The sequence below is a fragment of the Cavia porcellus genome, unplaced genomic scaffold, assembly GCF_034190915.1.
Source record: "Cavia porcellus strain 051 isolate PalLab524CR breed Dunkin Hartley unplaced genomic scaffold, mCavPor4.1 scaffold_9, whole genome shotgun sequence".
In the NCBI taxonomy this organism is placed as follows: domain Eukaryota; kingdom Metazoa; phylum Chordata; class Mammalia; order Rodentia; family Caviidae; genus Cavia; species Cavia porcellus.
The window spans coordinates 15,206,666-15,232,392 of NW_026947492.1; the positions used below are offsets into that span (position 1 = coordinate 15,206,666).

Here is a 25,727-nt window from a genome sequence, read left to right on the forward strand (position 1 = left end):
GAAGTATTTGAGCTGGCAGCTTGGCTCTGTAGTTCATATTAAGATAGTTGCAGAGCAGTTTGGAAACATATGATTGCTTGAGGAGAGAGAAGGCTAATACCCAGGAAAAGGTTGAGGAATAGTCTAGGATGATTTTGAACATGTTTGATGGAGTTGTGGTTACCAAAGATGTACTGGTGCAGAGAGAGAGGAAGTAGCATTAACAAAAGAAATCAAAAAGAGTGGGGAGGATGGGGTGTGGGCAGGTTCTTGGAGTATGGAGGCCACCAAGACTTCATGAGAGATTAGAAGGTCTCTGAGGTGGGGAAGACAGGACAGAGCCGTGGGAAAGAGAAAGAGAAGGTTCACTTACGGACAGTGCAGAAGCATGGCAAAGGCGGTGGGTGTGTCTAAAACAGTAGGAGAAGCCCTCGGGCCCAGTGTAACCACAGGGCAGAAGACACACTGTCCAGCTCATGGTCACGATGCTCGAGGCAAGAACAGACATGTGTAGTTCTAGGGCATTTGTGAAAAAGCTTCGGAAAGGACTGGGGACGTAGCTCATTGGTGGCCTAGAATGGACAAGGCCCGGGATTCAAAGCCCAGCATTGAGGAAAGAAAAGGACTATTAGCTGTCCTTCAAAAAAAAAAAAAAAAAAAAAAAATCGGAGCTGGGGATTTAGCTCAGCGGCATAAGCGCCTGCCTTGCAAGCAGACAGTCGTGAGTTCGATCCCTGGTACCGATTAAAAAAAAAAAAATCTAATAGAACCCTTTCATGTCTTACTGGAAAGGTGATATTTATAACAGTTTCATAAGTATAGAAACAGATTCTCAGTGGGTCCGAAAACACATAATAAATGATAGCAGAACTGGGATGAAATGGAAGAAGCTGAGCATTAAAGCTTGTTTAAAACCTATATACTTCTTTCTCCTTGAGTGTGCAGAGTCTTGATTGGCTGTGCCTGGAACCTTCAGCATGAAAATTCAGATGGGGTTTGCCAAGGAGGCAGAGCCATTTCTCTGGGCACTGGTGCTGTCTTTATCAGTAGATGTATTTCCCCCACACACTCACTCTTATGCAGAGGTACAGCTCTCCGCATGCCTGAGTTTGCAGCTGTGCTTCAGGGCTGGGTCTAGAGGTATTTTTAAAAATGGGTGAAATGTTTCAGGTACGCGGATGAATGAGGGCTGGGGACAGAGCTCAGTGGTAAGTGCCTGCCAAGCATGGGTGTGTCCCTGGGTTTGGTCCCCAGTATCACAAGCGCATGCGCATACAACCATGCAAATCATACAAAAGGATTAGACAAGAGTCTATGCAGCTGGAAAGCAAAGCAAACATCCTCTTCACCATCCAGTTAAGCCTCAGAATGTTGCTCAGACCTGTGAACGCATTCTTTTTCAAGACTGCTAACAATATGCAAAGGCCAGGTGGACCAGCCCTGAGGAGGAATGCAAATCTTTGGAAAGTAAGAGCTGGTTACATTTTGGAGAGGGGCCCCAAACACTCCCATCTGGAGAGGCCGGCAACACTTTAGTCCAGTGGGCCTACGAGGCTGCTTTACAGAGTAGAGCTCGTTTTCTGAGGGATGGCAACCTCCGCAGGCCCTGCCATACCCACAGATATTTCTGCTGCTTGATGGTCGTGTAACTATGGTGGGTTACTTCCTTTTCCTAAGCCTTGACTCTCATCCGTAAGGGTCATCTGGATTAAATGAGGCAATTCATGTAGCACACGTAGGAAGGAGACAGGAACATTGCAACCGCCTTATAAATGTTGGAAGTATTAGGATCTTTATTGTTTTATCTTTGGCATTGTGCAAACAAAATATGATCAGTCCTTGCCTTTCACACACTTAAACTTCACTGTGGTGCCTCCTGCCCACTATGGATCCAGAGAAGCCCTAATTATCATCTGACCATCTTTGGATACAAGGTTGCTGTCACCCAACTTTACCCTTTCTTTCAAGTGAACTAACTCCCAAATCCTGTGTCCTGGTTTCATTGCTGGAACCCTTCCATATCTAGTCCCAAATGAGCATGGTCATTTGACCACTTGCCTGGAAGTGAGAACTTGTTCTGTTACTCACTAAGACTGTGAGTTTGGCAAAGTACCCGTGCCCTCATCTCTAAGATGATAGGCAAGATTATAGCAGCAGAATGGGTCTCTTTGGACTCCCACAGACTTCTTTGGAGTGTAAGGAACTTAATATTATCCTGCTGATACAGCGGCACATACTTTTAATCCCAGCACTCAGGAGGATCACCGTGAGTTCAAGGCCAGCCTGGGCTATGTAATAAACCTCTCTCAAACAAACATGAACGAAGAAGCAAATCCAAAGATGTTTCATATTTTTTCCCCAAGTCTCTACTATATTCTATCCTTTCTTTAATTCCGGTAGTCACCTTTGTACGCAATCATCATTTCTGCAGCACCCAGTGGTCTGGGTAGCAGGGTTAAGAGATGAATAAGAACTAAGACCCGGTCCTTGCCCTAGAGGGGTGGTTGCTGTCATGTGGGAGTCAGAAGTGGAACCCCTTTTGGGTAGGATCTTACAGGAAAATTCCACTGGAGGGACTCGGATATCTCTCCTGCTGTAGTGGAAATAGATTAATCTTTCAGTTCAGATCTTTTTTTGGACCCTTTCTCCTGAGACGAGAAGCCTCTTGTTTCATAATCACTTCCCTGCAGTGACCTCAACTTCTTATCCTTACCGAATGGTCCTAGTTTACACCAGGGGCACCATGACATGGCACACAAAGCTCCTGTATTTTTCTGAGGCTTTAGTGGACAAACCTCGATATGCAAATTTTGGAAACTGACCATTTGGCTTTTGGAGTTGATTGGCTTTGCTGCTGCACATTAATTTCCTCTCCCTTATGCACTTATTTTACTTCTGTTATCTCTCACGTATGCAATAGAATTTCATCCCCCGATTTCACTGACCAGGAGTTTCTACTTACATTCTTGCTTGGTCTGATACAAACAAGCAAAATAAATTTTTGTGAGGCCCATTAGTATTAGGAGCTGGCCACTGCCATTTAGCTATTGAACAGTCTCTGTATAAACCGTGACATTTATAGCAGTAATGGTAGCGCTCCTTTTTACAAAAATCTATACTCAGAGCAGTTAAGTGCTAGGCCCTGTTAAAAACACTGAGAGTATCACACATGTAGCTGTAGCGTTTTCCTCACTCATGGCAATATTTCTCTGACTAAATTCTTCTAAGTTTATTTATAGACACAAATCAGGACCACATTTTGAGCAAGTCATTACTGCTAAATAGTGACGGTCCAACCAGCCACAGGTAGCATTTGATGCCCTTCTCTTTGTTGTCTTCCTGGGATGAGATAAACTCTCATATTTTTTGCACACATTAAAAATGGATTCGTTTCAATCAACCTCTTCCATCCTCTGTCATCAGCTAGTGCAAGCATCTGCACCAGTGTTTATACTGGCTCTTCCTGGGTTTCCGTGAGGTTAATTTTGTCTTTGCAACGCTGCTCTGATCTGTCTTCCTCCCCTCTCCATGACTTGTGCCACCGTCCTCCTAACTGACAGTCTGCTAGTGTCTTACTGGCTACTTTGCCACAGCCACCTGACTGATTACTTTAAGACAAACTGCTTTATTTTGATCAAGTTCAATCTACCACTGCGTTTGTTCATTTGAAGAGCACAACCCAGTGGTTTTCAGTATTCAGAGGTGTTGGCAACTATCATGCCAGTCAACTGTAGGACGTGTTATCAACTCTAAAGAAACCCCACATCCCACAGCCAGCAGCCCCCCACTCATCTGCACCCTGGCCTGGCCTTGGCAGCCATTTCTGTCTCTACACGACCCTGTTTCAGACTTGCCTGTGAGTGGAATCCTGTATGTGGACTTTTGTTGCTAGTTTCTTTCACTTAGGGTAACATTTTAAAACGTCATTTAAGTTATGGCGTGCATGCCTATTTTGTTGCTTTTTCCTAGTTAATCTGCTTTTTGGATCCATGTTTCTCTAAGCCGTCACACAAGTCTTACTCCAGCCCTTCTTCACAACCTGATTTTGGCTCCCTAGTGTCGCCTAGAAAATACAGTTTTCTGTACAGTTTAGCCTGGTCCACATTTCCATTTCAGTTCCACTCCTGTCCACTCCTCCGTCCCTTCCACTCTTCCATAAACCTCCAGCCTTCCAGCCCCTTGATACAGCTGGTCTTCTCAAAGAGTATCAGGTACCCTTTTATATCATGGGAGACATTGATGATACTTCTGTCTCTGCCTCTGGAGATCTTAGTTGTCCTTCAAGATTGAGTGTTATTACCAGCTGCTTGAAACCTCTCCCCTGGCCTATCCCGTCCCCGAGTGGGGATTAGTCCTCCCCCCTTCTCTGAGCATTTTGCTAGTGTTTCCATAATCTCATTGTCTTGGGTTAGATGGCAGTCTACCTTTTATGTGTTATTTCATGTATTTCTGCTTTGAAAATCAGAGTTGAAGGACTTTCAAAGAAAAAGCTGTCAGTAGTTATAATTTGTTTTTGTGACGCATCCTCTGTGGATATTGTAGAGAAGTTATAAAATAGATTCAAAATGACATCAGCTATAATACCACTCCTCAGAGATAGTTGCTATTAATACTGGTTTAGATCCTTCAATCTGTTTTTGCTCTGCATATTATAGGTAGTTAGGTATACTTGTAATTCAGAGTATTTTTGTGATAATTAACAGTATCTAATCTCTCTAACAATACATACCAAAACTTCATAATTTATTTAGGTTATTTCTAATTTTTCAGTTCAATAATGTGATCTGTTTTTCAGATGAAAGCTTAGATTCATTGTCCAAATTGCCCTTGAGAAAAGTTGTTTCAACTTGCACACCCACCAGCGAGTTGCTTTCTCCCTGTGTCCTTGTCTGTTTGGCGTCACCATTCTTTATCTTTGCCAATCTGATATTCCAAAAATGGTACCTCGGAGTTGCATTAATTTCCATTTCTTTGATCATTGGCAACATGATTTTAATTTCCCCTTTTCCGTTTATAGTTCTTCTGTGAATTACCTTTTGTTGTCTTTTGCGTGCTTTCCTGTTGATACATTTGCTGTTTTTATTGCTCAGAACTCTATTAATACTGTAGAGAATTAACCCTTGGCCGTGCATGTTGCAAGCATCTTCCCACAGATGTTTCATTTTGTGACTTCAGGTAGGTGTTTGCCACATGGAAGTTGGTTGGTTGGTGTGAATGTGATCATATTAACTACACTTCGATATAAACAGTAACTATTTTTATTAAACTGTAGTAACGGTCTTATAAGAGTTGTGTCTGCCTTCCTAATATCAGGTATCAGTGTGACATATAAATACCTCTTTTTCTTCACAATCATATGGTCAACCACTTTCTCCTCATCACTGGTTATTTCTTTCTTTTTTTGAGACAGGCTCTCATTATGCAGTTCAGGCCAGCCTTCAATTCACTATCTAACCCTGGCTGGCCTAAGATGTACTATGGTCCTCCTACCTCAGTCTTCTGAGTGCTGGGATTACACCCATCATGCCCTGCATCGTTGATGTTTGCCATCACCTCTTGTAGAATCATCTTTTTGTGTATCTGCTGTGTGGCAATAATAATATCTATCTCAGTAGGTTGGCTGGAGAATTAAATGAGATTGTAAGAGAAATACATGACAATCTACAGCACTGCACAGAACACAAGTGTCCCATGTGTGCATATTTGAATGAATAAGTGCACGAGTGAATGATAGCATGAGGATATTGGGAGATAGCATCTGCTCTTCCACTGAAGTGATCTTTTGCCCGGCCCCAGTCTATGGAGAGTACTCACCAATTACAAGTTTCCATGAGGAATGAGGAATAAGGAAAAGACCCACTGTGGGTTTAAGAAGGTGACAGTCAAGGGTTAGGACAGAATGCATAGGCGCTCACTGACCTCTCATAAATAAGGAGCACAGCAGGGATTGAACTGTCTGAGAGATGCTGAGGATGTGGGGCTCTGAGATGATTGCAGACTGTTCCCTGAGGAGGATGCACTGGAATTAGAGACGTGAAGGAGAGCTGGGACCCAGAAGGTGAATTTGTGGGATGAGGTCATTCTATGCAGAGAGAATGAGTTAAGCAAGCATATTTCCTGTTAAAATGGTGACTTTTTCTCCCTACCTCTTTTGCCTTCCTCATTCATAGCTTTTCTTATTCTTTCTACTCCTTGTGCTGCTTAGAAATTATTTGGGTGAAAATTGTTGGTACAGGTGAGAAAGGCATTTTTCTAGACCTTGAGCTCCTAGATGGAAAGACAGCAGGGAACAGAAAAGAAATACCTCTCAGAGCTACATATGAGAGGACTCTGCTCACCACAGCCCCTCTGCAAACCCTCCAACTCCACACAAGGCAGAAACATAATCAGTTTTTAAAGATCTACATCATAGCACTCTATTTAAATGAACCAGTGAGTAAGTAACTGTGTACTTGGGTCCTCTGCAAGATGTAGCTCTTCAAGAGCCAGTAACATTAGCCCTGAAAGATCTAGCCCAGTGTGGTGGTCCATGGCTGTAATTCCAGCACTTGGGAGGCTGAGGCAGGAGGGACTACTGCACATTCAGTGAGTTTAAACCTGAACTATCTAGTGATACCTTGTCTCAAAAATAGAGACTTGAGGATCTAAATCTTCAGGGGTTTGGAAAGAATAGGGTGGGAGATGGACACTTCTTGACCATGAAGAGTGCTTAGGTGGGGGGCATCTTGAAAGGTGCTCGGCAACCGTCATGAAGTCAACCAAAGGAGGACATCCTGATCCCTGGAGGTTCCCAATGTCGCTGAAGAACAAGAGAAGGAGAACTTTGAAGGAAGAGACCAAGCAAACTCAACAAAATTGCCGAAGAGGGCAGCAAAAAGAAGTCATCGCAGCTGGCCGTTATTAGCCGGAAGCTGTTCTTGGCAGCCAAGTAGTTGGCTGAAATGCTTGGCGCCCCAAGGTGGGAGACAAGTGGGCCTCTGCCTCCACGTCTGCTAGCCCATCTTCCGCAAGGGCTCACCACTTCCTCCATTAGTGCCGCCCTGGGTTTCAGGCTTCAGTAAACTCGCAAGCTCACTGCCTGTTTTTGTTCATTTATTTTGGGACCCAGCCACATTCTTTCATGTACATGTTGCCTGTTGGTACATGCTGCTGTCACCCTGTGACAATGGAGTTTAGTGGCTGGGACAGAGATTGTGTGGTCTCAGCAAAGCCAAAAATACTTCTTTCTCTGGCCCTTTATTGAAAAGGTCTGCTGATTCCTGCTTGGTGCTGATCAGTAGAGGACTGATTTTGAGTTGTTTATTCAGAGTTCTCATGGTTTGCAGCACGCCACATAGTTTATGAGCTCCTTATATCTTCTTAGCACTTATCTGAAGCCGGTTACTAGCACTGGGGTGTACTGGGAGTGAGGCCTCTTGAAGACATGCACTGGCCATCTGAGCTGCATACAAAGCCGATGTGGAGTGGCCAGTGACCTGACCATACCGGTACCTGAGTAATAATAGTTCCGAAAGAATTTTTTTTTTTTTGGTACTAGAAATCAAACTCAAAATCTCACACTTGCCAGGTGAGATGCTGTGCCGCTGAGCTTTATCCCTGGCACCCAAAGATATTTTTATTGCTTTGGGTATAGAATATTATAAGATAGGCTCATGGGAAATTAGAAAATGTGTTCAAGGTCACCTACGGCAGCAGGATTTGAGCCTAATTTGCAGGATAGAAAGCCGTGCCCTCACTGCACTACCAGATTCCCAGCAGAGCCCCTCCCAGACCCTCTTCTGCCAGCCTCCTTTCTACAGCCTCCTCCCCTCTCTTTGTGACTGCAGGGTCGCCATCAGTCTCCCTTTGCTCTTCTGTTGGGATTGTGTGTTTCTCTTGGAGCTTTCCTTCCTTGGCTAGTTTTCCTTTGGTCCCCTGACCCTCCCCCTGCAGAGAGGTCTTTCTGACCTTGCCCTTCAGCTCTGCTTCTTTTGGATTCCCTGGGTAGAGCATTCCGAGAAGCACAGGAGGGCCACGCTACTTGCCCCCAGAGTGACAGTGTTACCCAAGTGGTCTGCCTTCCAGGATGGGCTGAGCTGGCATCGCTGACCTTTGTGGAGAGAAAGGCGTCCTTAAAGGGACAGCAAGCTCTTTTCTTTCCCGATGGCTGGCTGCCAGTTCAGATGCCAGGGACTTGAAGAGGCCATTGTTCTGCTCCTGGAAGACGGGGGCCCAGACCGCCTAGTCTCTTTTTCTTTTCCCGTTTCCAAGCTTGTGTCACCCACTGATGTGCAGCATGTCAAGTGTAGAGGGACGGTGAGCTGTCTGAGGTCACGCACCCCGCCATCTGAAGTCAGGCTTGTCCCCAGCTAGTGAACCGAATGGCCCTCAGGCAGCCACGGGCCGTGGCTCCCCTCCCCAAGTAGTTGTAAAGAATGGTGTCTGCGGACTCCAGGGACAGTCCGGCCAGCTGTGTACTTGCCTCAGGTGAGTGCAGTCGCGTAGGTGTAGGACACAAGAGCCCTTCTTCAAGTGCCTAGGGCCGGCACCACCTGCTTGAACTACCTTAGATGCTGTTAAACTGTAGAGTCTGAGCTCTGCCTTAGGAATCTGAAGATCAGTGAACACACTAAAGCTGAGAACCACCAACCAGCCATCAAAATCTTGTGGGAACTTAGGGAGTTAGAATACCTACCTGGTACCTGTGAATCAGAGCAAGGTAGCCTCTCCTTGGTGGGTAGGAGCAGGTAATCTAGATGGCCCACGGGGCTTGAATTCTGGCTGACCAGCCACTACCTGTGTGCTCTTGGGTAAGTTTCTCCATCAACATGTACCTGTGTTTTTCCAACCCGTGAAGTAAAGATAATGGTAATACCCAGGTATAGAATGTTATGAGGATTAAAGGACTTGATACTTACAGTAAAACTGACATATTGGCACATTGATAGAGTACTGTGTAAGTCTTCATGAAACTGTGATTCTTTTTTATGGCAGACTAACATTCAGGTTGGAGATTATCATTTGAATAATCTTTTAAGGGCAAGGTTCCCCAGTGAAGCTAGCTATTTGGGGAAACCTTATTTGCTTTAGTCACTGACCAGCAATTCTGGCACTGAACCCAAGCCAATCTCAGTTGAACCTGTGACATGCTGGGAAGGTGGCCGTATCATTTAGCCTCTTCATCTCTTAGTCTGTAGAAGGCGGAAGAAGGTCCCAGTGTGATTTCCACCTCCTGGTGATGTTGGTAGCATTGGAAAGACTGTGACAGGAAGCCACATCTGTAGGGCTCACTTACCTCTTCAGGGAGAATTGAAGGAAAGCAAGCTGCAGGCCAGAAATAGCTAGACATAAATATAAGGTATTATAATTACTATCCACACCCGGCTCAGTCCCCTGAGTTAAATTTAACCCTGTGCACAGCCTGGCTGACCTCAGGGAAGGAGGCCAGCAAGTGTCTGTGGGGGACAGCTGTGTGTGTAAGCAAGGGTATGTGGGGAGCGTCACTGTTGGGGTGCCGTGGATCCAAACTGGGCACTGCCTTGTAGCATGTGTCCACATTTTTAGTATAACTTGTTGGTTTTGCTCAACCACTGCCTTTCTGAAAATGATCCTGTAGGACCACATTTTCCTATGCCTGGTATCCAGCCCAAGGCTTCTTTTTCATCCTGTGCTCTCTAATTTCTTTTTGTTCTCAGTACTCAGTAGTTACATTTGTCCAGCTGCTTATGGACATGCGTGATTTGGGAGGAGGTCGGGAGGTGCTTGCTCAATCTGGAAGAATCCTGCTGTTTGGGCTCTACCTGATCCTCCCCTGCTAGTGTGTCCTGGGAAATAAGGTAGGGAAAGCCCACTGGGTGAATAGAGAATTCTACATTTTAAATTTTTATTTTTTATTAGTACATGTTTATAACACACAGTGATTGCGTTTTTGTTTTGTTTTGCGGGGAGTTGGTCCATGTACATTATGGAGAATTCTCCTTCTGTACATGCAGCTCACAGTAGAGGTTTAGCAATCTGAAAACCCAGAACCTGAATTGTCCCCAAATCCAAAACTTTTTGACATAACACCACAAGTGGATAACTCCATACCTGACTTTATATTACAGAGTCCCAGCAAAACACAAGTGTGATATAAATACTGTAAAAAATTACCATCGGGCTACGCACCTAAGATCTACATGACACATAAATACTTTTCATGGTTAGATTTGGGTCTCCTTCTCGAGGCAGTTCACTATATGCAATCCTGTAGGAATTTTTCAAAATTTGAGAAAATCTGCAATCTAAAACCCTGTGGACTCAAACGTTTTGCATAAGGTATACTCCGTCTATATTGTATACATCCTAATGTCAGGGTGCAGGGGAGGTCAAGTGCTAAACTGTTCAGAAGAAAACAAGCCAGTCCTCTGAAACATGTCTCATGGATATTTTCCATCCTGATTACAAATGTCAGCACACAGGGACCCAGCAGTGGGCTGAGTTTGCTTAGCATCGACTCCCTCCCACTTGAGCATGCTTTACAAGGCTTCCACTGAGCTGCAAGGGCCATTTCTGTTCTCGGCGGGGGGTTGGAAACCACTGAGTGCTCTGAGCTGCACCTTGATGGGCAGCAGCAGGAGCTTAACTGATTGACACTTCTGTCCACCCGCAGTGGGAGAGGGATACAGTTCCTGCTGCCCCATTAGTTAACGATATTGATCCACTCTTTGCAAGGATAAGGAAGAAGACACCGTGGTTTTTGTTCATCTCCTACTTCAGTCACCTTCTCCTTTAGAGAAACTCTGAGGACAAAATAGCTTTGGGTAGCAATCAGGCTAAGGGATTGAAAGGCCTTTCTGTGATGGGCATCCATGAGTGCGAACATGTATTTCTGGCCCACGACAATAGATGGAGTACCCTGACCCTCACTGGAGAAGCAGGAGAATAAAAGTTGGTGGAGGCCTTTGGTAGCTTCAGTAAAAATCAGAAGTGCTGGTGCTCACTGCTGTTATGGAGCCTCAGGAGAAGCCATGTGCTATGCGCTGCACCATCCGTACACACAGAAGTCTCAGAGTCGGGGGTCTGGGAGAGGTTACCTGGTCTGGTGCGAGGATATTGCTGGCCTCCTGCAATATTTGGTGTAGAACAGTCCTTGTTATTTCCAACACAATTATGCTGTTAACCTGCCTCTGCATAAACAAAAATGTCATATGATTTTTGCTTCCCTTTGGCTTTTTCTTCTCTATGCCTCTTAAATGTTTGATACCCTGTTTATCTTAGGCAGCCCCTTCCATCTAAACATTGCGCATGGAAGGGTTTCCGGCTGTACTCTGTTCTGCTTCTCGGAGCACTGGACCTGGTAGTGTTTTTGTTCGTTTGTTTGGTTTTTGGCAGGGTCCCACTCTGCACTTCAGGCTGGCCTTAAGCCCATAGTGTAGCCCAGGCTGGCTCGAACTCACAGTGATCCTCTTGCCTGACCCTCTTCAGTGCTGGAATTACAGGTATGCAACACTGTGGCTGGCTACACTGAACCCTGTGGAGTTAATGTTTTCTCCCCGCGGCAGTTTCTGCGGTGGGATGTTTAACATCTATTCTTTTGCTTTACTGGATGAGACCAAGTGCATGAGTCATTCTTACAACCTTAATATACTTCGGGTTCAGGCTGAGCTGTGTGGTCTTTGCCTGCTGGAAAGTAGACCCTTGCCCTCCTTTTAGGTCTGTACCAGAAGGTTGTTGCCAAGGTTTGGGGCTTATCCTGCATTAACCCTTGAATCAGGGCAGCTCCAGGGATGGGGGTACGCAGCTGACTAATGAGTAGCACATGGGCTGTGGGCAGGGAACCTGATTGTGGCTAATGCCGTGTTATCAATGATGCCAAAATATTGGAATAGAACCAGTTGTCTAACGCATGCCTGTAGGTGGATCCAGGGTCCTGGGATTACCACCTGTCCGTATGGTTCCTTAGACCTTTACTGTCCCCACTTTGCCTTCTCTAGTCCCCATTTGGTTTGCTTTTGTTCCTTTAAAAAAAATATTTTTTTTTCACATGGAGTCGGGCTACGTTGTCCCAGTTGGTTTCAAATTCCTGAACTCCAGTAATCTTCCTGCCCTAGCCTCCCAAATGCTAGCCTGGATTACAGGAGAGTGCCACCACACCCACCCTGTCAGGTCTTGGTTAGAAGAGTTAGATTGGCCTAGCATTTAGGAAAAGAGTCCCTCCCAGCTACCCAGCACAGCCGCCCTCACGGCATTTTACTGCTTGTTGGAGAGGCAGGAAGAGCAGAAGTATTAGAGATGACCATGTGGTCAGAAGACAGGAGGTAGGAACAGCGGGCTCAGTGCAGCACTCGGCTGGGTTGCTGGCCCAGTCTGCCGCTGTGGGCAGTGCTGCTCTTCCCTGCCCGCTTTCTGTGGTTGTCCAGTCCTCATTCCTTGCTTCTCTCACCGCCTGCAGAGGTGTGAGGAAAAGCATGATCGTAGAGCAGGTGGCTTAGGGAGTCATCCTTACCCATCCCTTCTAATAATAAACAAGGAACCCGAGACACCTGTCACCTACATGTCCACACCCATGAAGGTGTGCCCTTAGGTAAATGCCCTAAGTCTTGGCCTGTGTCATATCAGTAACTCCAGCTCAAATTAGCCTCACTGAGAGACAAACATGTATTGTGTGCCTAGCTTGGAGGATGCTGTCTTGGGGTAGTAAAGCCAGCAGCCCAAATGCTGCCTTTGGGGAGGGAGACTGAGCAGACTAATGCCACAGCTGGTTTTGAATGGGAAAAAGGGACACGAAGAAAAATACTGATAAATAGGGGCAGTTAACATTACAGTAAACCTAAACAGGATCAGACACCTTACAGCAGTCCACACACGTTTGCAGAAAGTTGCACACCATACAGTGCTTCAAGGAGCCCCCGTTTGTGTCATCGCATGGAAAGAAAAACCATAGATGCCCTCTCAGTAGCTGCACAAATGGCTTCTCACGAATGGATTCCAGAAAATCTGGCTGGGTTCTCTAGGAACTGGGTCTGGATGTGTGCACATGAGCTCTGGGGCTTTGCTTTCCACCTGAGATTTCTGCTCGCTGTGGGGTGTGCAGCAGGCAACCACAGCTTCTTCAGCATATGCTGGGGTACCTAACTGGGAGAGGGTCATTGCATTGACTTGGCTTCTTTCCTAACTCATGAACCCCCACTTTTGGATGTGTGTGCACGTGCGCCCACATATACAGGATTGTGTGAGCAGAGGGCCCTTCCCCTGTCTTCCTCATTAACTCCCAGGGCAATGTAAGAGTGGGGTCCTCGTGGTGGGAGCTTTGGAAGCTGGAACCCAAGCTGCAGGCGCTCTCTAGTTTAAAAGAAAACCAGGCTTGGGGTGGAGGAAGATGGAAGGGATGGTAACGTGGTTCAGGACTTGGGCCGGTGGCAACAGGAACTCAAGGTCTATTCTTAAGCACAACATGTCAGCATCTTAACTGGGGCGCCAGGCAAGCGGGCCTCTCTGTTTAAGACCTTAATCCAGGATTAAGAAGAGGTTAGCTACCTCTGCAAAGAGGTGATTTGGAAAAGGGCTTAGTCTTCCCTAATTTCCCGAAGTGGGCAGAGGTGTAGAGGCTTCTACACGGTCACCTGCCTGTCAGAAAGGGCCAGAACTCTAGAGGTGCCAAGTGGTACAGGATTCCCCGAACCGCGGATTTACCCTTCTCTAAGTTTTAGCAGTATGTCCTGTCTCATTTTATTCTCACACACTTCTTAGTGCTAACTAGGTTGTCTTCGACTGGAAAGACAGCCTGCAAAAGACAGATTTACTACTAGGGGTTTACTGGGAAGTACCTTTGGGAGGAGTGTCCTGCACCAGGTGCGGTGCCACCATGCATGGGAGGAATGAGGGGACCGGGGCTGGGCAGAGAGAGCAGTTAAGTTCTGATGATCCTGAAAGAGGCTTCGGGTCAATTGCATAGGACGCTCCAAAGCTGAGATAGCTTTGCGAAGTTATCCAAAAGCAAGATAAAGGAAGTTTTTCTATCCTCTGGTGGACTAGTCATTGCAAGTGGTCTGTCCTAAAGCAAGGTGAAGGAAGGAGTTTGCTCTTTGGTGAGTTTCTGGTGGAGGAAAGTTCCTAAAAAGGAGTTGAGTTCCTTAAAAGTTCCTAAAAAGGAACCCACCAGCAGCCATCATGCTAGGCAACTCAGGAAATGAGTTGGGCCTGGGAATACAGCTCTGTGCTAAGGCTCAGGTTCATTTCCTAACACAGAAAACAAAACCTAGCACCCCTCCCCCAACAAACAAACAACCAGCCAAATCAACCTCCAGATTGGGCTGGGGATTTAGCTCAGTGGTTCAAGTGCTTGCTTGGTAAGCACAAGGTCGTGAGTTCAATCCCCAGTACTAAAAAAAAAAAAAGGAAAAATGGAAAAAACCTCCAGATCTCTAGAGCAGCTCTGCATAATGCTAGTTAATTAGGTTAAAATTGTATACACAGTGATTCCTAAACACGGTTACACATTGCAGTCTCTTGAGGAAATATTGGTAAATAATACCAATATTTGGGCCAAGCATGATAGCCTATGCCTGTGTAATCCCACCATTCTGGGAGACTGAGGCAGGCGATCACAAATTCAAGCTCAAAATGGGCAATGTAGTAGTTTACTGAGACCCTGCCTTCAAAATTTAAAATGTTAAAAAAAAAAAAAAAAGTAAAGTCCCCAATACTGGGGGGTGAGGAGGCGTGCAAAAATCAAGCTCAAATCAATCAAAACAGGGAAAGTTTAATATTTATTAAGAATCAATACAGCCCCATGATGAATGTAATCATTACGTACTGCAAACTTACCAATAAAAATGGAAATTAAAATCCAAAGACAGAATCACTCATTTCCTACCCCCTGACATTCTGATTTAATTGGTTTGGGATGTGACCTGGTATATTAAAACCTCCAGAGGCATCTAAAGTATAGCGAATTTAGAGAACTATTGGTATTAGATCGTTCAGTGGATTTATGTTTGATTATGGCTGAAAATCTAGACTGGATGGTTGGGGACATTTAGAAAAGAAAAAGGTAATATCCAGGTGCCAGTTTTCCTAATTGGATACAAGAGACCCAAATTCTATTTGGGTTGTAAGAAACTTGGGAGTGAAAGTCGCATGCGTGGTGAAATGGGTCTTAACTGATGGAGATCTAAGCCCAGCGAGCTCAGGTGCCTTTGGGCCTGGGAGGCTTTTCTCTTACGTATTCCCTGTTCACGATGCTCTGTGACCTAGTGGCAGTGTTCGTTCGCCTGCACAGAGGGGACATTCTAATGGAGCCACCCAAATCCTCAGCTTCTTTTTCTTTATCCTGATGGCCATTTCTTGCTTTGGGTTTTAATTATGTAGACATCACTAGTCTCCTTGTGAGAGATACAATATTAATGAGAAGTTTCAGGTTACAGTAGGGCAGAGCCCATCAGTATGAGTCTTCGGACAGCCCCAGACACTTCCTGCGGATGAGATGCTGTTGGACCTGGAGAGGCCACAGTGGAAACCAGTGGGGCATTAGCTGCTTGGCATTCGTGATTCAGAAACATGGACAGTATCATGACTGTTAACTCTAGAGCTGTTTAAAGGGGTCTCCAGAGTACCTGATGGCTGGAGCTTGTCAACACATTCACACTACAAGGGGTAACTTAGAAGACCTTTTCATGATCCCTTCTCTTTTCTTGAACTCTTCAGACACAAGTACCTCTCCGGCTAATGTGTAGCTTTTTTTTCCTTCCAAGCATCTCTAAGCACCTGTGATGGATGCGTCCTGACAATGCTTTCTGGCTCCTCTTTCTTTGACTGCAGCCACTTCTGGAGGCACCAGGGACCCTGCAGTCAGAATGTTGGGGGGATAATAAGTCTTGGCTCCTCTATTATCTGTGTGATCTGGGAAAAATTAATCCCCAAGATGCCTCAATTTCCTCATTTACAGTGGATGTACAGTGGACGTGAGGGTTAAATGAAGGAACACACATTATGTATGTGAAAACCATGCCTGGATTCCAGTGTACTTTAAACACTTAGGTGTTTTTCCATGAGTGGGTACCGTGAGGGGACAGATGATGTCTTACTCCTGTGAGCATCTTTTGTTCCTTGATGTAGTTGTGCCTGTGAAGATCCAGTCAGTAGACAGAAGCCCTGCCTGTAATTTGAACAGGGAAAGTTTAATATTAAGAGTCACTACAGCCCCATGATGAATGTAAACTTACTAATAAAAATGGAAGTTAAAATCAAAAGGCAGAATCACTAACAAGTAAATACGTAAAGCAAACTCTAAAGGCTGCAGGAATACCAGGTGAAGAAATAGAGAGGGGCTGCTCCAGGGTAGGCAGAGGATCAGTGCAGGAATCAGCGCTCTCTGGAGAGGATATGGACATAGCTAATGCAGAGGTGCTGCAGGCTGGCAGATATAAGAAGGAAACTGCCCACTGGACACCAGTAGAAAAAAACACTTTTTCTACTTAGTAGCCCATCAGCATCCTTTACTGACAAGACCTCACATTGTACCAGCTGCCAAAAGAGAAATGTTTCAGGGTGCAGCTCCAGTGTCCCAAGACAGGGCAAAGAAGGGTGAATTTACAGCTAAGGTGCAGTAAATTGATAAATGGCCTAAATAGGAATGATGGGAGTTAGGAGAAGGAACTGTAATTCTGCAACAGATTATACTTTCAAGTGCATTTTACTTCATGTTCTGAAACATGAATTCAGAAATTTTGGGTAAGAACAAGTAGCTGATATTCAGTGCCCTCATCAATTTGATGAAACAAAATGTTAGAATAAAATACATAAAAGCTCCCAACCCCCTGGAACCCTACGTGTGCGTACTTCATATGGATGGCGTTAAGACAGGTCCATTTTTGCCTGCCGTTCCCCATAATTCAACAAAAGCAAGTTCAGTTAAGGCATCAGGAATGCTTCCTTTGCAGAGTCTTGATTGGCATGTGGGTAGGATTCAAGGACACAGTGAGACCTTATCCTGTCTTGTCAGCAGTGGTTAGGAAGCAGTTGGTCTGTAAAGAAGGCATTGTAGGTATTGGGCACCTTGGTATGAAATATGATGGGGCAGTCCTCAGACAGAGGGAACTATGTGCTTCAGTTGGGTTTGCAGAAGCTTTACCTTCTCTTGCTTCCCCCCAGTTCCTCTAGGTTGTTCTCGGAAACGTGCTTTTGATATTGCACAGGACTCTCGGAAACCTCTTTCTTTTAAAAATAGAAGCCCATTCCAGTTTTTCTTTATCTCTGTGGGAAATTCAGTTTAATTCAGAAAAAGGTACCTGCTTTTATCTCCATTTCCTAAATTCATTTCCAGAGAAGCAGTTTGGGAATTTAGGCAGCACACAGCTTAGTTGCTAAAGTGTAGAGATTGAATCTGGGGGCATCTGTTCCAACTGGGGGCATCTGTTCCATCTGTGCAAGTCTGCTTAGCTTTGCTGTAGTTCTCGGGCTCAGCTGGCCACCGCAGAGTGTGCTGTCCTCCCGAGAAGGACAAGGGGAGGGACTGAGGGGTGATTCCGTAAAGGTGGATGGACACTGTTAAGAAGAGGCCCCTGTCTTCCATGCAGCACCCCTTTTTATGCTCACTGTAAGTATTAACAGTAGGATTCAGGTACCCAGATTGGGTATGTCCAGCTACAGGCTTTACTGTTTCATAACACATACTGTAGGAACGTTATCAAGCTCTCTACCTCTTAGTTTTGCCAAAAAATGGGGATTGTGAGTAGTGATTTCTCATACTGTTTGTAGAAATAAGCAAAATCATCCTTACTGGGGCTTAGCTAATTGCATTGCACATAGAAAGCACTGTTTCTATTGTCAGGATAACTTTGGTTTTATTATAGCATAAGTGAGGACCTTCTAATCATGAAGGAAAGGCTTACATCCTATAACGTAGTAGACTAAAGTCTCTGTTGTAGTTGGTCTATAAGTGGCTTATTAGTGAGGTCCAATTTGGGGGTATCAAGCAGAGAGTGTTTTGGTGACAGAGGAAATCACACATGCTTTATCCAGGTATCTTATAGAACTGAGATTTTGTTGTATCCAGACTCATCAAAGGATTCCAAATACCTATCCAGCACTAGAAGATATCTTTCTTTTCAATAATGGCTTTTGCTATTGACCAATACAAATAATATTATTTTACAGATATTTATACAAGGTGAGTGAAAAGTGCATTACATGTATCTTCCTCATTTAATCCTCATACAATCCAGTCCAATTCTGTTTTTTTTAAAACTGCTTTAAAGATAAAGGAATCTGAAGCTTAGCATGATTAACTTTGCACAAGACCTAAAATCAGTCATTGATAAGACCACTGTTTAAAGTCTGATTCTTGAGCCTATTTTAGCTTATTATTATCAATTTAAAACATGAAAATGCTAACACGATGGGAGAGAGGTGAATGTGTACATATGAGAGGGCAGTAGGAAAGGCCCAGCACAATTAGCAAAATTTGTTCAAAGTCTGTTAGTGAGTGGGGAAGCCAGGATAAGGACTCTGGTTCTTTGATCCCACCAACTTCTTTGGTATCTAAATGGAACATAGCACAGTCAGTGCAAAGGTACTGACTAGTCTTTGTCTGTTCTTTGCCCATTACTCCCATGTGCTGGAGGGACACGAAAGAAGTGGCCTACCTATAATCTTATTAGGGAGGTGAAGCCAACGAACTGGTAATAGATTTTGCTCTTGCATTCTGAAGTGTGTACTCCAGATAAGGGCAGAGATAGGAGGGCTTAAATTTTCTTGAGTGTTTTCATGTCTTTTAGTTCCTTGTGATTTCAACAGTACCAAAGAACAGGTACACATTTATCAGATTTTTCAGATAGAAAGGGAATCTTGGACGGGGACAGGAGAGTGACTTACTAATAAGGGTTACAGATGCAGAAAATAGCAAAATTTAGCTGCTCTGAATCCATTTCTGACCCAAACTCTACATGATCCTGTGGAGTAAATTAGCAGAAGGAGGTAGACTGTTAAAAGCAAGGAAGATACTTCAGAAGATGTGGGACTTGAGACAGACAAGGAAGAATGTAGAACTGGGCGTGTGTCTCTTGACATCATTAGTATATCTTTGCTGGAAGCTACTACTTCGCTAGGTAACCGAGCTGACCCAGCAGCCCAAACCCAGCTGCTTCCAAGATCCCACGAGGCTGCTCTTCTGTCAACAGGTTGCAGAAAGAAACAACCATGGAAAGAACTAGCATGAGCCCGCAGGGCCAGACACTTGCAGAATGAAACTTTCTACCAATAATAAATGCCAAGAAGCTTTAGCTCTCACCATGCGGTCAGTGAACAGGACACAGGTGACACCAGTGGGTCATTGATATTATCCCGCTTCATTCAGTGTGTTCTCCTGGGCACCTCCAGCCAACAGAAACACTGTCCTTTAGGAAGAACTGAAGAACAAGAACACATGCATTACCCCTCTGCTGCTGACAGTGGCCCATGGAATAGCAACATGGGCGTGGCCTGGGTGCTTGTTATAAAGACAGCTGTGGTGTTTCCCTAAGCCTGCTACATTGGCACTGTGGGTTTCCAAGATTCTTAAAGAATCATTAAGGTTTGAGAGGCACTAGGCTATCTGATGACATTCTTGCCTTTTTATTGTATTTGATTTAGATTCGGACTTTTCTACTCCCTTACAGCAGATGACTTTGCTTCTCCAAGTACGAGCACGCTGAGGGTGTTGGGCAGCGTTTTAGTTTGAATCTGAAATATCTCTCAAAGGCTCGTGCATTGAACACTTAGTCTGTAGCAGTCTGTAGCAGTCACTGGGAGGTGGTGGAACCATTAGGAGATGTGGCAAGTGAAAGGAAGTTAGGTCACTGTGGCTGTGTCCTTGAAGGGGCTATCTGACCCTGGCTCCTTGCCACCCTCTCCTCCTCTCTTCTTCCTCGTCTCTCCTCCCTCTTTTCCTACTTCCCAGCTGCTATGGAGTATACTGTGCTGCCGCAGGCACCAAACGCAAAAGGATCGAAACCTCAGAAACTGTGGGTCAACGTGTATCTTCTAAGTGGATTATCTCAGATATTTTGCCATCCAATGGAAAGCTGACTGACACGAGCATTTCATTATCCTGAGATTGGATTCAAGTGATCTGCACCTCCGGCAGCCTCCTTCTTAGAGTGGGACCTCTCCCTCTGCCAGAAATCAGCATCCTCATTCGTGAGATGGGTCACTGAGGTCTTTCAGGTGATTGTTATGGGAATCAAGTGATTTCAAGGGGACAAAAGTGCTTTGTAATCCCCAAATGACTTTCAAGATAACCATGCTGTCCTTTGCTGAACAGAATGTTCATCTGGGGGCTGTGTGTTGAGTAGCAATCCTGCATTTCAGTGACTAGATCAGATAATTCTTGGAGGTACAGCTTAGCATGTAGAAACTCAGATGACCCTGCTTGTCGGGAGTGCAAAGTGCCGTATTCCTGTCTGGAAGAGTCTGACCTGCTCAGGAAGGCAGTGTCACCGTCCCTTGCCTCAGAGGTTGAGGAGGTGCCCTCCTGGAGAGGTGCTCGGCCATTTTCTCCTGTGGATTGCTGTTTGCAATGCTGCTTGCCCCTTCCCCCTATTCCCAGGGCTCTGGCTAGGAGAACAGCTGTCATGCCATGGAGGACATGAGCCTCCAGCGCAGGGTGCCTGTGTTTTTATTTAGCGTCACCTCCTTGATACAGGTTGACCTAATAGGCAACACCTGGGAAATCGCTGGTGACAACACAGGGAACAGAAGCTCCCAGCAGCATCATCTTCTGTTTTGTCAGATTTGGGGATGAGGAGGAAGTAACATCTTTCAGCCCCGGTTGCTCCCTCCCGACTCCAAGCTCGCATGAATAATTGAGAGGCAGGCTGACTGCACCCAAGAGTTGCATTATGTAAACTGGCAGGCGGCAGCTTGTGTGTGTGCCTGGGCCGCGTGCGTGCGTGCTTGCGTGCGTGTGTCTGCGCGCAAGAGAGGGTGCATGTCTGAGTGTGTCTGCGCGCCTGTGCGCGTGCGTGCCTGAGCTCAGAACAGCTGTCTGTGAGGGAGTCCGAGGGAGAGAGAGAGAGAAAGGGAGCAAGGGTGAGCGAGCAAGAGAGGGACTTCTGTACTGCTGCACGACCACACCAAATAACAGCCCCGGAGGGAGGTGGGGGGAAAGAAAATAAAGGGGGACCATGCTTAAAATTCCAGAGCAGTGCGAGAAGGCAGAGGAAGGGAGCACCCTCAGCTTATGAGAGCTCTGCCCCTGCCCCCTCCCCGGTAGAATCAGGGCTTTGGGATGGGCATGGAGGTGAGTGCCCTCCGACCTCCTCAGGGCCCCTGCTCCCCGCCCCCGCCCCCCACTGCCCAATGCATGAATGAATGAGTCCTCTGCACTGCACTCTGCTACCGTTCCTAATGGCCTCCAGGTTAGTGGCACTCGTGCTGATGCTTGTGTGTGTGTGTGTGTGTGTGTGTGCGCGCGTGTGTGTGTGCGGGTGTGTCAGTCTATCTTTGTTCGTGGGGTTTTTGGCGCTGGCTGGCTGTGTCTTAAGGTTGGATGGGGATCCCTGGGGGTCCTGGTGGGGACCTGTCTGTCTGATTGTATGCTTTTTCCAGCCGGCACGCAGGGCTGTCAGGAACACAAACCTTGGGAGCAGAGTAAATCTGGAGTCCATGTTGTTTGCTTCTGTTCTCTGTTCGTGCGGGGGATCTGAAAGCCTGTGTGATATCACATTGCAGAGATGTCATCTTCATTTCCGTCCTGGGCTTTTCTCCTCTCTATCCTCTCCTTCCTCCTCCAGGAACACTGAACTGAGCTTTGGCCCTAAGGAGGGCCCTGGGGGAGCTAAGGGAGGGGTTGAGCCGGGGCTGATGGGGTCCCCTTCGCCAGTAAGGCTTAACTGGGGCCCTCTGATTTGGAGAAAGGAGGGCAGAGGATTGAATTAGTGGTGCGTCACAAAGGTGGCCAAGAGCTTCTGGGGGAGGCTGGATAGGCCATGTGCTCCTGTCCCCACCCACTGACTTCCTCCCTGGTGCCCCAGTGAGCAGGAGGTGACCAGAGCAGTGGTCGAAGTTGGGGACACAGGCTGCTCATCTCACAGGGAGAAGGCCATAGGACACATGGGTCAGATGGCCAGGAGGAGAGGACAAGCGGGGGGAAAGTAGGGTGCTATGGACTTGGGGAAATAAAAGAGATTTGTTTCTTTGGCTCTGCCAGCACTTGGCTCAGACATTGGCCATGTGTTTTGAGAAAATAGATTCCCAGTGGCTGGGCCTGACTCCCCCACACCTCCTTGCATTGTTAGTTATTTGCTTCATTTAGGGAAGTGGCGGATGGGGGAGGACTTGGAGCTTGCTGTCTCCCTGGGGCTTCAGCCAAGAGCTTAGCCAGGGCTGGGGGAAGCGATCTTTGCCTCCTCTCTGACATTTGCTACCAAAGTCTGCTCTGTGGCCTTGCCTTCCGACTCTTCCTGCCTTGCCCCTCCCTCCAGCTAACCTTGACTGTGGGTGCACGTGCCTTTGCTTTGGATCACGCTCTGCAGGTCAGAGGCATCTAATACCAAGATGGGAAGTCTGGCCTCAGAAGGAGGGTAGGGAAAGGGATGTTTTGTGGAGCTGCTTGTGGCAGGAAACGGACAGTGTCAAAGCCATGATCAGAGAGTAGTGTCCCATGGCACTTGAGAGTCAGCTGGACTGATGAACTCTTCAGACATCTGAGGAACTTTGAAATCATTGACTGTGGACAAAATGAGCAGGAACTTATCATCCTACCTAGAAAAAAGACTTCCTGTCTTTTCTGGCCCTACAAATGGCCTCCCCCCAGAGAGTGAGCCTGGATTCCTTCCCCTTAGGTGTCGTATAGGTCGCTTCAGGTTCCTTGTCTGAGGGACAGAGGAGAAGCAGATTGTGGAAAAGAACTTTGCAAAGTCACACGCTGTTAGACCAGCGGCCGGTGACCTCTTTCTGACAGTCTCGTGGACCTTGTGGGCTGTGCTGTCTCTGTCACATCCCTGTACTCCTGCTTTGTACACCGAAGTATCTGTGAACAGTTGTGAACAAATGAGTGTGAGTGTGATCGTAATAAAACTTTATTTATGGATGCTAAAATGTGGATTTCACATAGCTTTCGTGTCACACAATGTCATTCTTTTTGCAACCATTTAAAATTGCTGTGGCCTAGAGGGACTCCTGTGGACCCCTCAGGATTGTGGTGACCTAAGCTGGAACCAGATCTGGGCGATTTCTTCATCATGCTGCCAGCGCTCAGTTTTGTCTGGCTGAGGGAAGTGTGGAATGTGGGTGTGTGTGCTTCCTTGTGGGGACGTGTGTGCGTGTGAACGTGCAAAGACATTCTTTTAGCCTGTATGGTATGGTGGAAACAGTACCCAGAGACCCAGAAGAAAACAGTGACTAATCCCAGATTCCCCTGACTCAGAAGATGCCTCTAGAAATACACGTGTACCTGATTTCTAAATTACATGGGGTGATTAGTCTGCTCTCTTCTGAGCCAATTGGATTACTCTGCAGTAGTGCAGCTGTGTCTGGGATCTAGTTTAAGGGGAATCAACTGGAATCCATTTACTCAGAGGGGAGATAGAGCCCAATCAGGGGTGGGGTACCACCAGTTTAAAGGTGTGAGAGCTGTATGAACAGGCCACATAGAAGAAAAATTAAAATTGTTCTATGGCTCCAAATGGGGCAGAATAAGAACTCTGGTAATAAAGGAAAGCTGTGGAATTCTGTACCCCAAATGTATTTTCAGTTTGGTTGACGTGGGCATCTGCTTGAAGCCAGGCTGTTGGAACTGACGGCTGACGGCCCTCTTAAAAATTTCCCTGTCTTATTATAATGATAATTCTTTGGCATGTTTCTGTTTGATGTTTAACAGAAGATAACGTAGAATGGGGGCTGAGTCCCAGGTGAGCCAAGCCGGCGAGGTGGGCAGTGTATGGGAAGGGCCCGCCGGGTGCCGTTATTCCCATGGTGCCCACCTGCTAGCCCAGTAAGGGTCCAAGCTAGGAAGCTTTATCTGCCAGTACTGTGACATCCTCTGCTGCCTGCACTGATGCGGTCCTATCCACAGAGGAAGCTGGCCATGCTAAGTTCGCTATGGGATCAGACCATCACCTCTTCTTTCCAAATGCTTCGCCTAGCGTAGATCTGAGTTCTTTCCCAGAAATGCTGTCACTCTCAGTGGCTCCCAGGGTTTCTTATATAGCTTTGCCACCCTCCCTGCCCATCCTCATGGGGGATTAAATGGCATCCACACTTGAACAGTATGAGCTGAAACTCAGACAGCAAAGCTTTGCCCCGATTGTACACTAGACAGGGGCTGAGTTAGAAAGGTCACCTAATTCCTGGTGTACTGTTGCCTGGCCTGGCTGCCTGCACAGGTGGTAAAGGGAGATGCTTTGATTGAATCCAAGTAGGCCCTATTATATTGGCATTTGTTAACAACATGTTTATCTCTCTCATTAGATTCAGAGATTCTTAGAGGCAAAAATAATATCCTTAGTGTCGAGAGCATTACCTGGTATGGAGCTCAGTTCTCAGTGAAGGATAGGTGGGTGAGCGGGTGGCTGGCTGGCTGGATCCTGTACAAACTTCTTTCCATTTTGGTCACAATATTTCTCTTGCTGAGGATGGAGGAGGGAGGGGCCCTGGATGGGCAAACTTAGAAAGCTGAAAGTTCTATTCAGTTGAACTGCTCCTTGGTTCAGTAGTTTGTGGTCTCCCAGTGGCTTGGAAATCTTTTTCAAGGAAGGGGCTTCTTGGGTTAGCTTAGCGTTTTGCTGTTCCACAGGTCCAGTTCCCTTGAGCTTCTGGAATACTTCGAACTGGATTACTTTCTGTAATAGCCTGCATGTGCTGGGATTCAGCTGATATTTATAGAGTCCGTTTTGAAAGGATTAAGTTCCTACTTCATGCCCAGTATCGTGGTTGTTATTATTATGGCTATAAGCAACCGTGACATTGTTGCCCCATCTTGGAAAATATTTGCTTAATGATTTGAATTGGCAAGATTAGCTTAATTTTTGAAGACTTAAACTCAGAATGAGTTGGACAGGTAGTATTATTGACTCTCGATAAGAAATAAGAGCTATGACATTTAAAGTCCTTTTAGAGATGTCCCAACTTATAGGCAACCTGTGAATACTCCATCTTGCAAATATGAAGCAGAGGCAGGCAGCTAGCATTAGGGCCACTGCCCAGTGAGATCCTGCACCAGTGGGAAGACAGGTTACTGACCACTAAAGCCCCTTCCTAACCAGATGATTATAGATTAGCTCAGGCAATTCACAGTTCTTGACCCCTGCAAAGTTAGGTGTTTGTTCTGTTGTGAACAATGTCAGGAAAAGGAATTGTATCAGCCAGTAAGTTCCTGGATTTAATTTCATATCAAACCGCGTTATCTTTATCATCGTGGCCCTAGGAAAACAGGAGGTAGCCGAAGATGTGAAGAGAGGCAGCCTATGTCCTCGCCCGAGTTTTCGCCATCTGGAAAAGATAGAATTAGGAACAAGATTCTGTTTCTTCCCCAGGAATTTCCCACTCCATGAGAAATTATAGGAAGCCCTTTACTTTTGGGATACACTATCTAAATAGAGTTGTTCTTGTTATTCAGTCCTGTAAAGTTGGAAATAACCAAGGATCGCATACAAGGAACGCAGGTACACGGAAAGACGTCTAGATGAAAAAATGACCAGGCCATCCAGGAGTCTGGAAGTATGTCATTGTTTAGTTTTCCTGGATCCAGAAATCAGAACAAGGACTAAGGTCTGGAGTGATAAAGACAGCAGATTTGGGGCCAGCTTAAG

General features: G+C 46.0%; 1 protein-coding gene and 1 long non-coding RNA gene across 20 annotated transcripts in view; one reads left to right on the top strand and one right to left on the bottom strand.

The window, feature by feature from the left end:
- Positions 1-25,727, top strand: part of Gramd1b (GRAM domain containing 1B) — a 227,975-nt gene that overhangs the window by 149,870 nt on the left and 52,378 nt on the right. The window contains exon 1 of one of the 18 annotated variants that reach the window (XM_063255973.1): positions 20,122-20,142. The exons of 14 other annotated variants lie outside the window; for them this stretch is intronic. Coding sequence is in view for 1 of the 4 variants with exons in the window: in XM_063255964.1 (XP_063112034.1) it covers positions 21,289-21,335 (47 nt within the window). In the remaining 3 variants the exon portion in view is untranslated. 3 more of the 18 variants (XM_063255972.1, XM_063255964.1, XM_063255971.1) reach the window with 3 other exon arrangements.
- Positions 14,696-24,717, bottom strand: LOC111757639 (uncharacterized). 2 transcript variants are annotated; one of them, XR_010049702.1, is made up of 5 exons: positions 24,440-24,717; positions 22,406-22,645; positions 21,556-21,627; positions 19,229-19,346; positions 14,696-16,096 (listed from the first exon to the last, which is right to left on the bottom strand). It is a non-coding gene; the product is annotated as an uncharacterized LOC111757639 (long non-coding RNA). The 2 variants fall into 2 exon arrangements; XR_002791942.2 differs by having other exon boundaries at positions 21,556-22,645.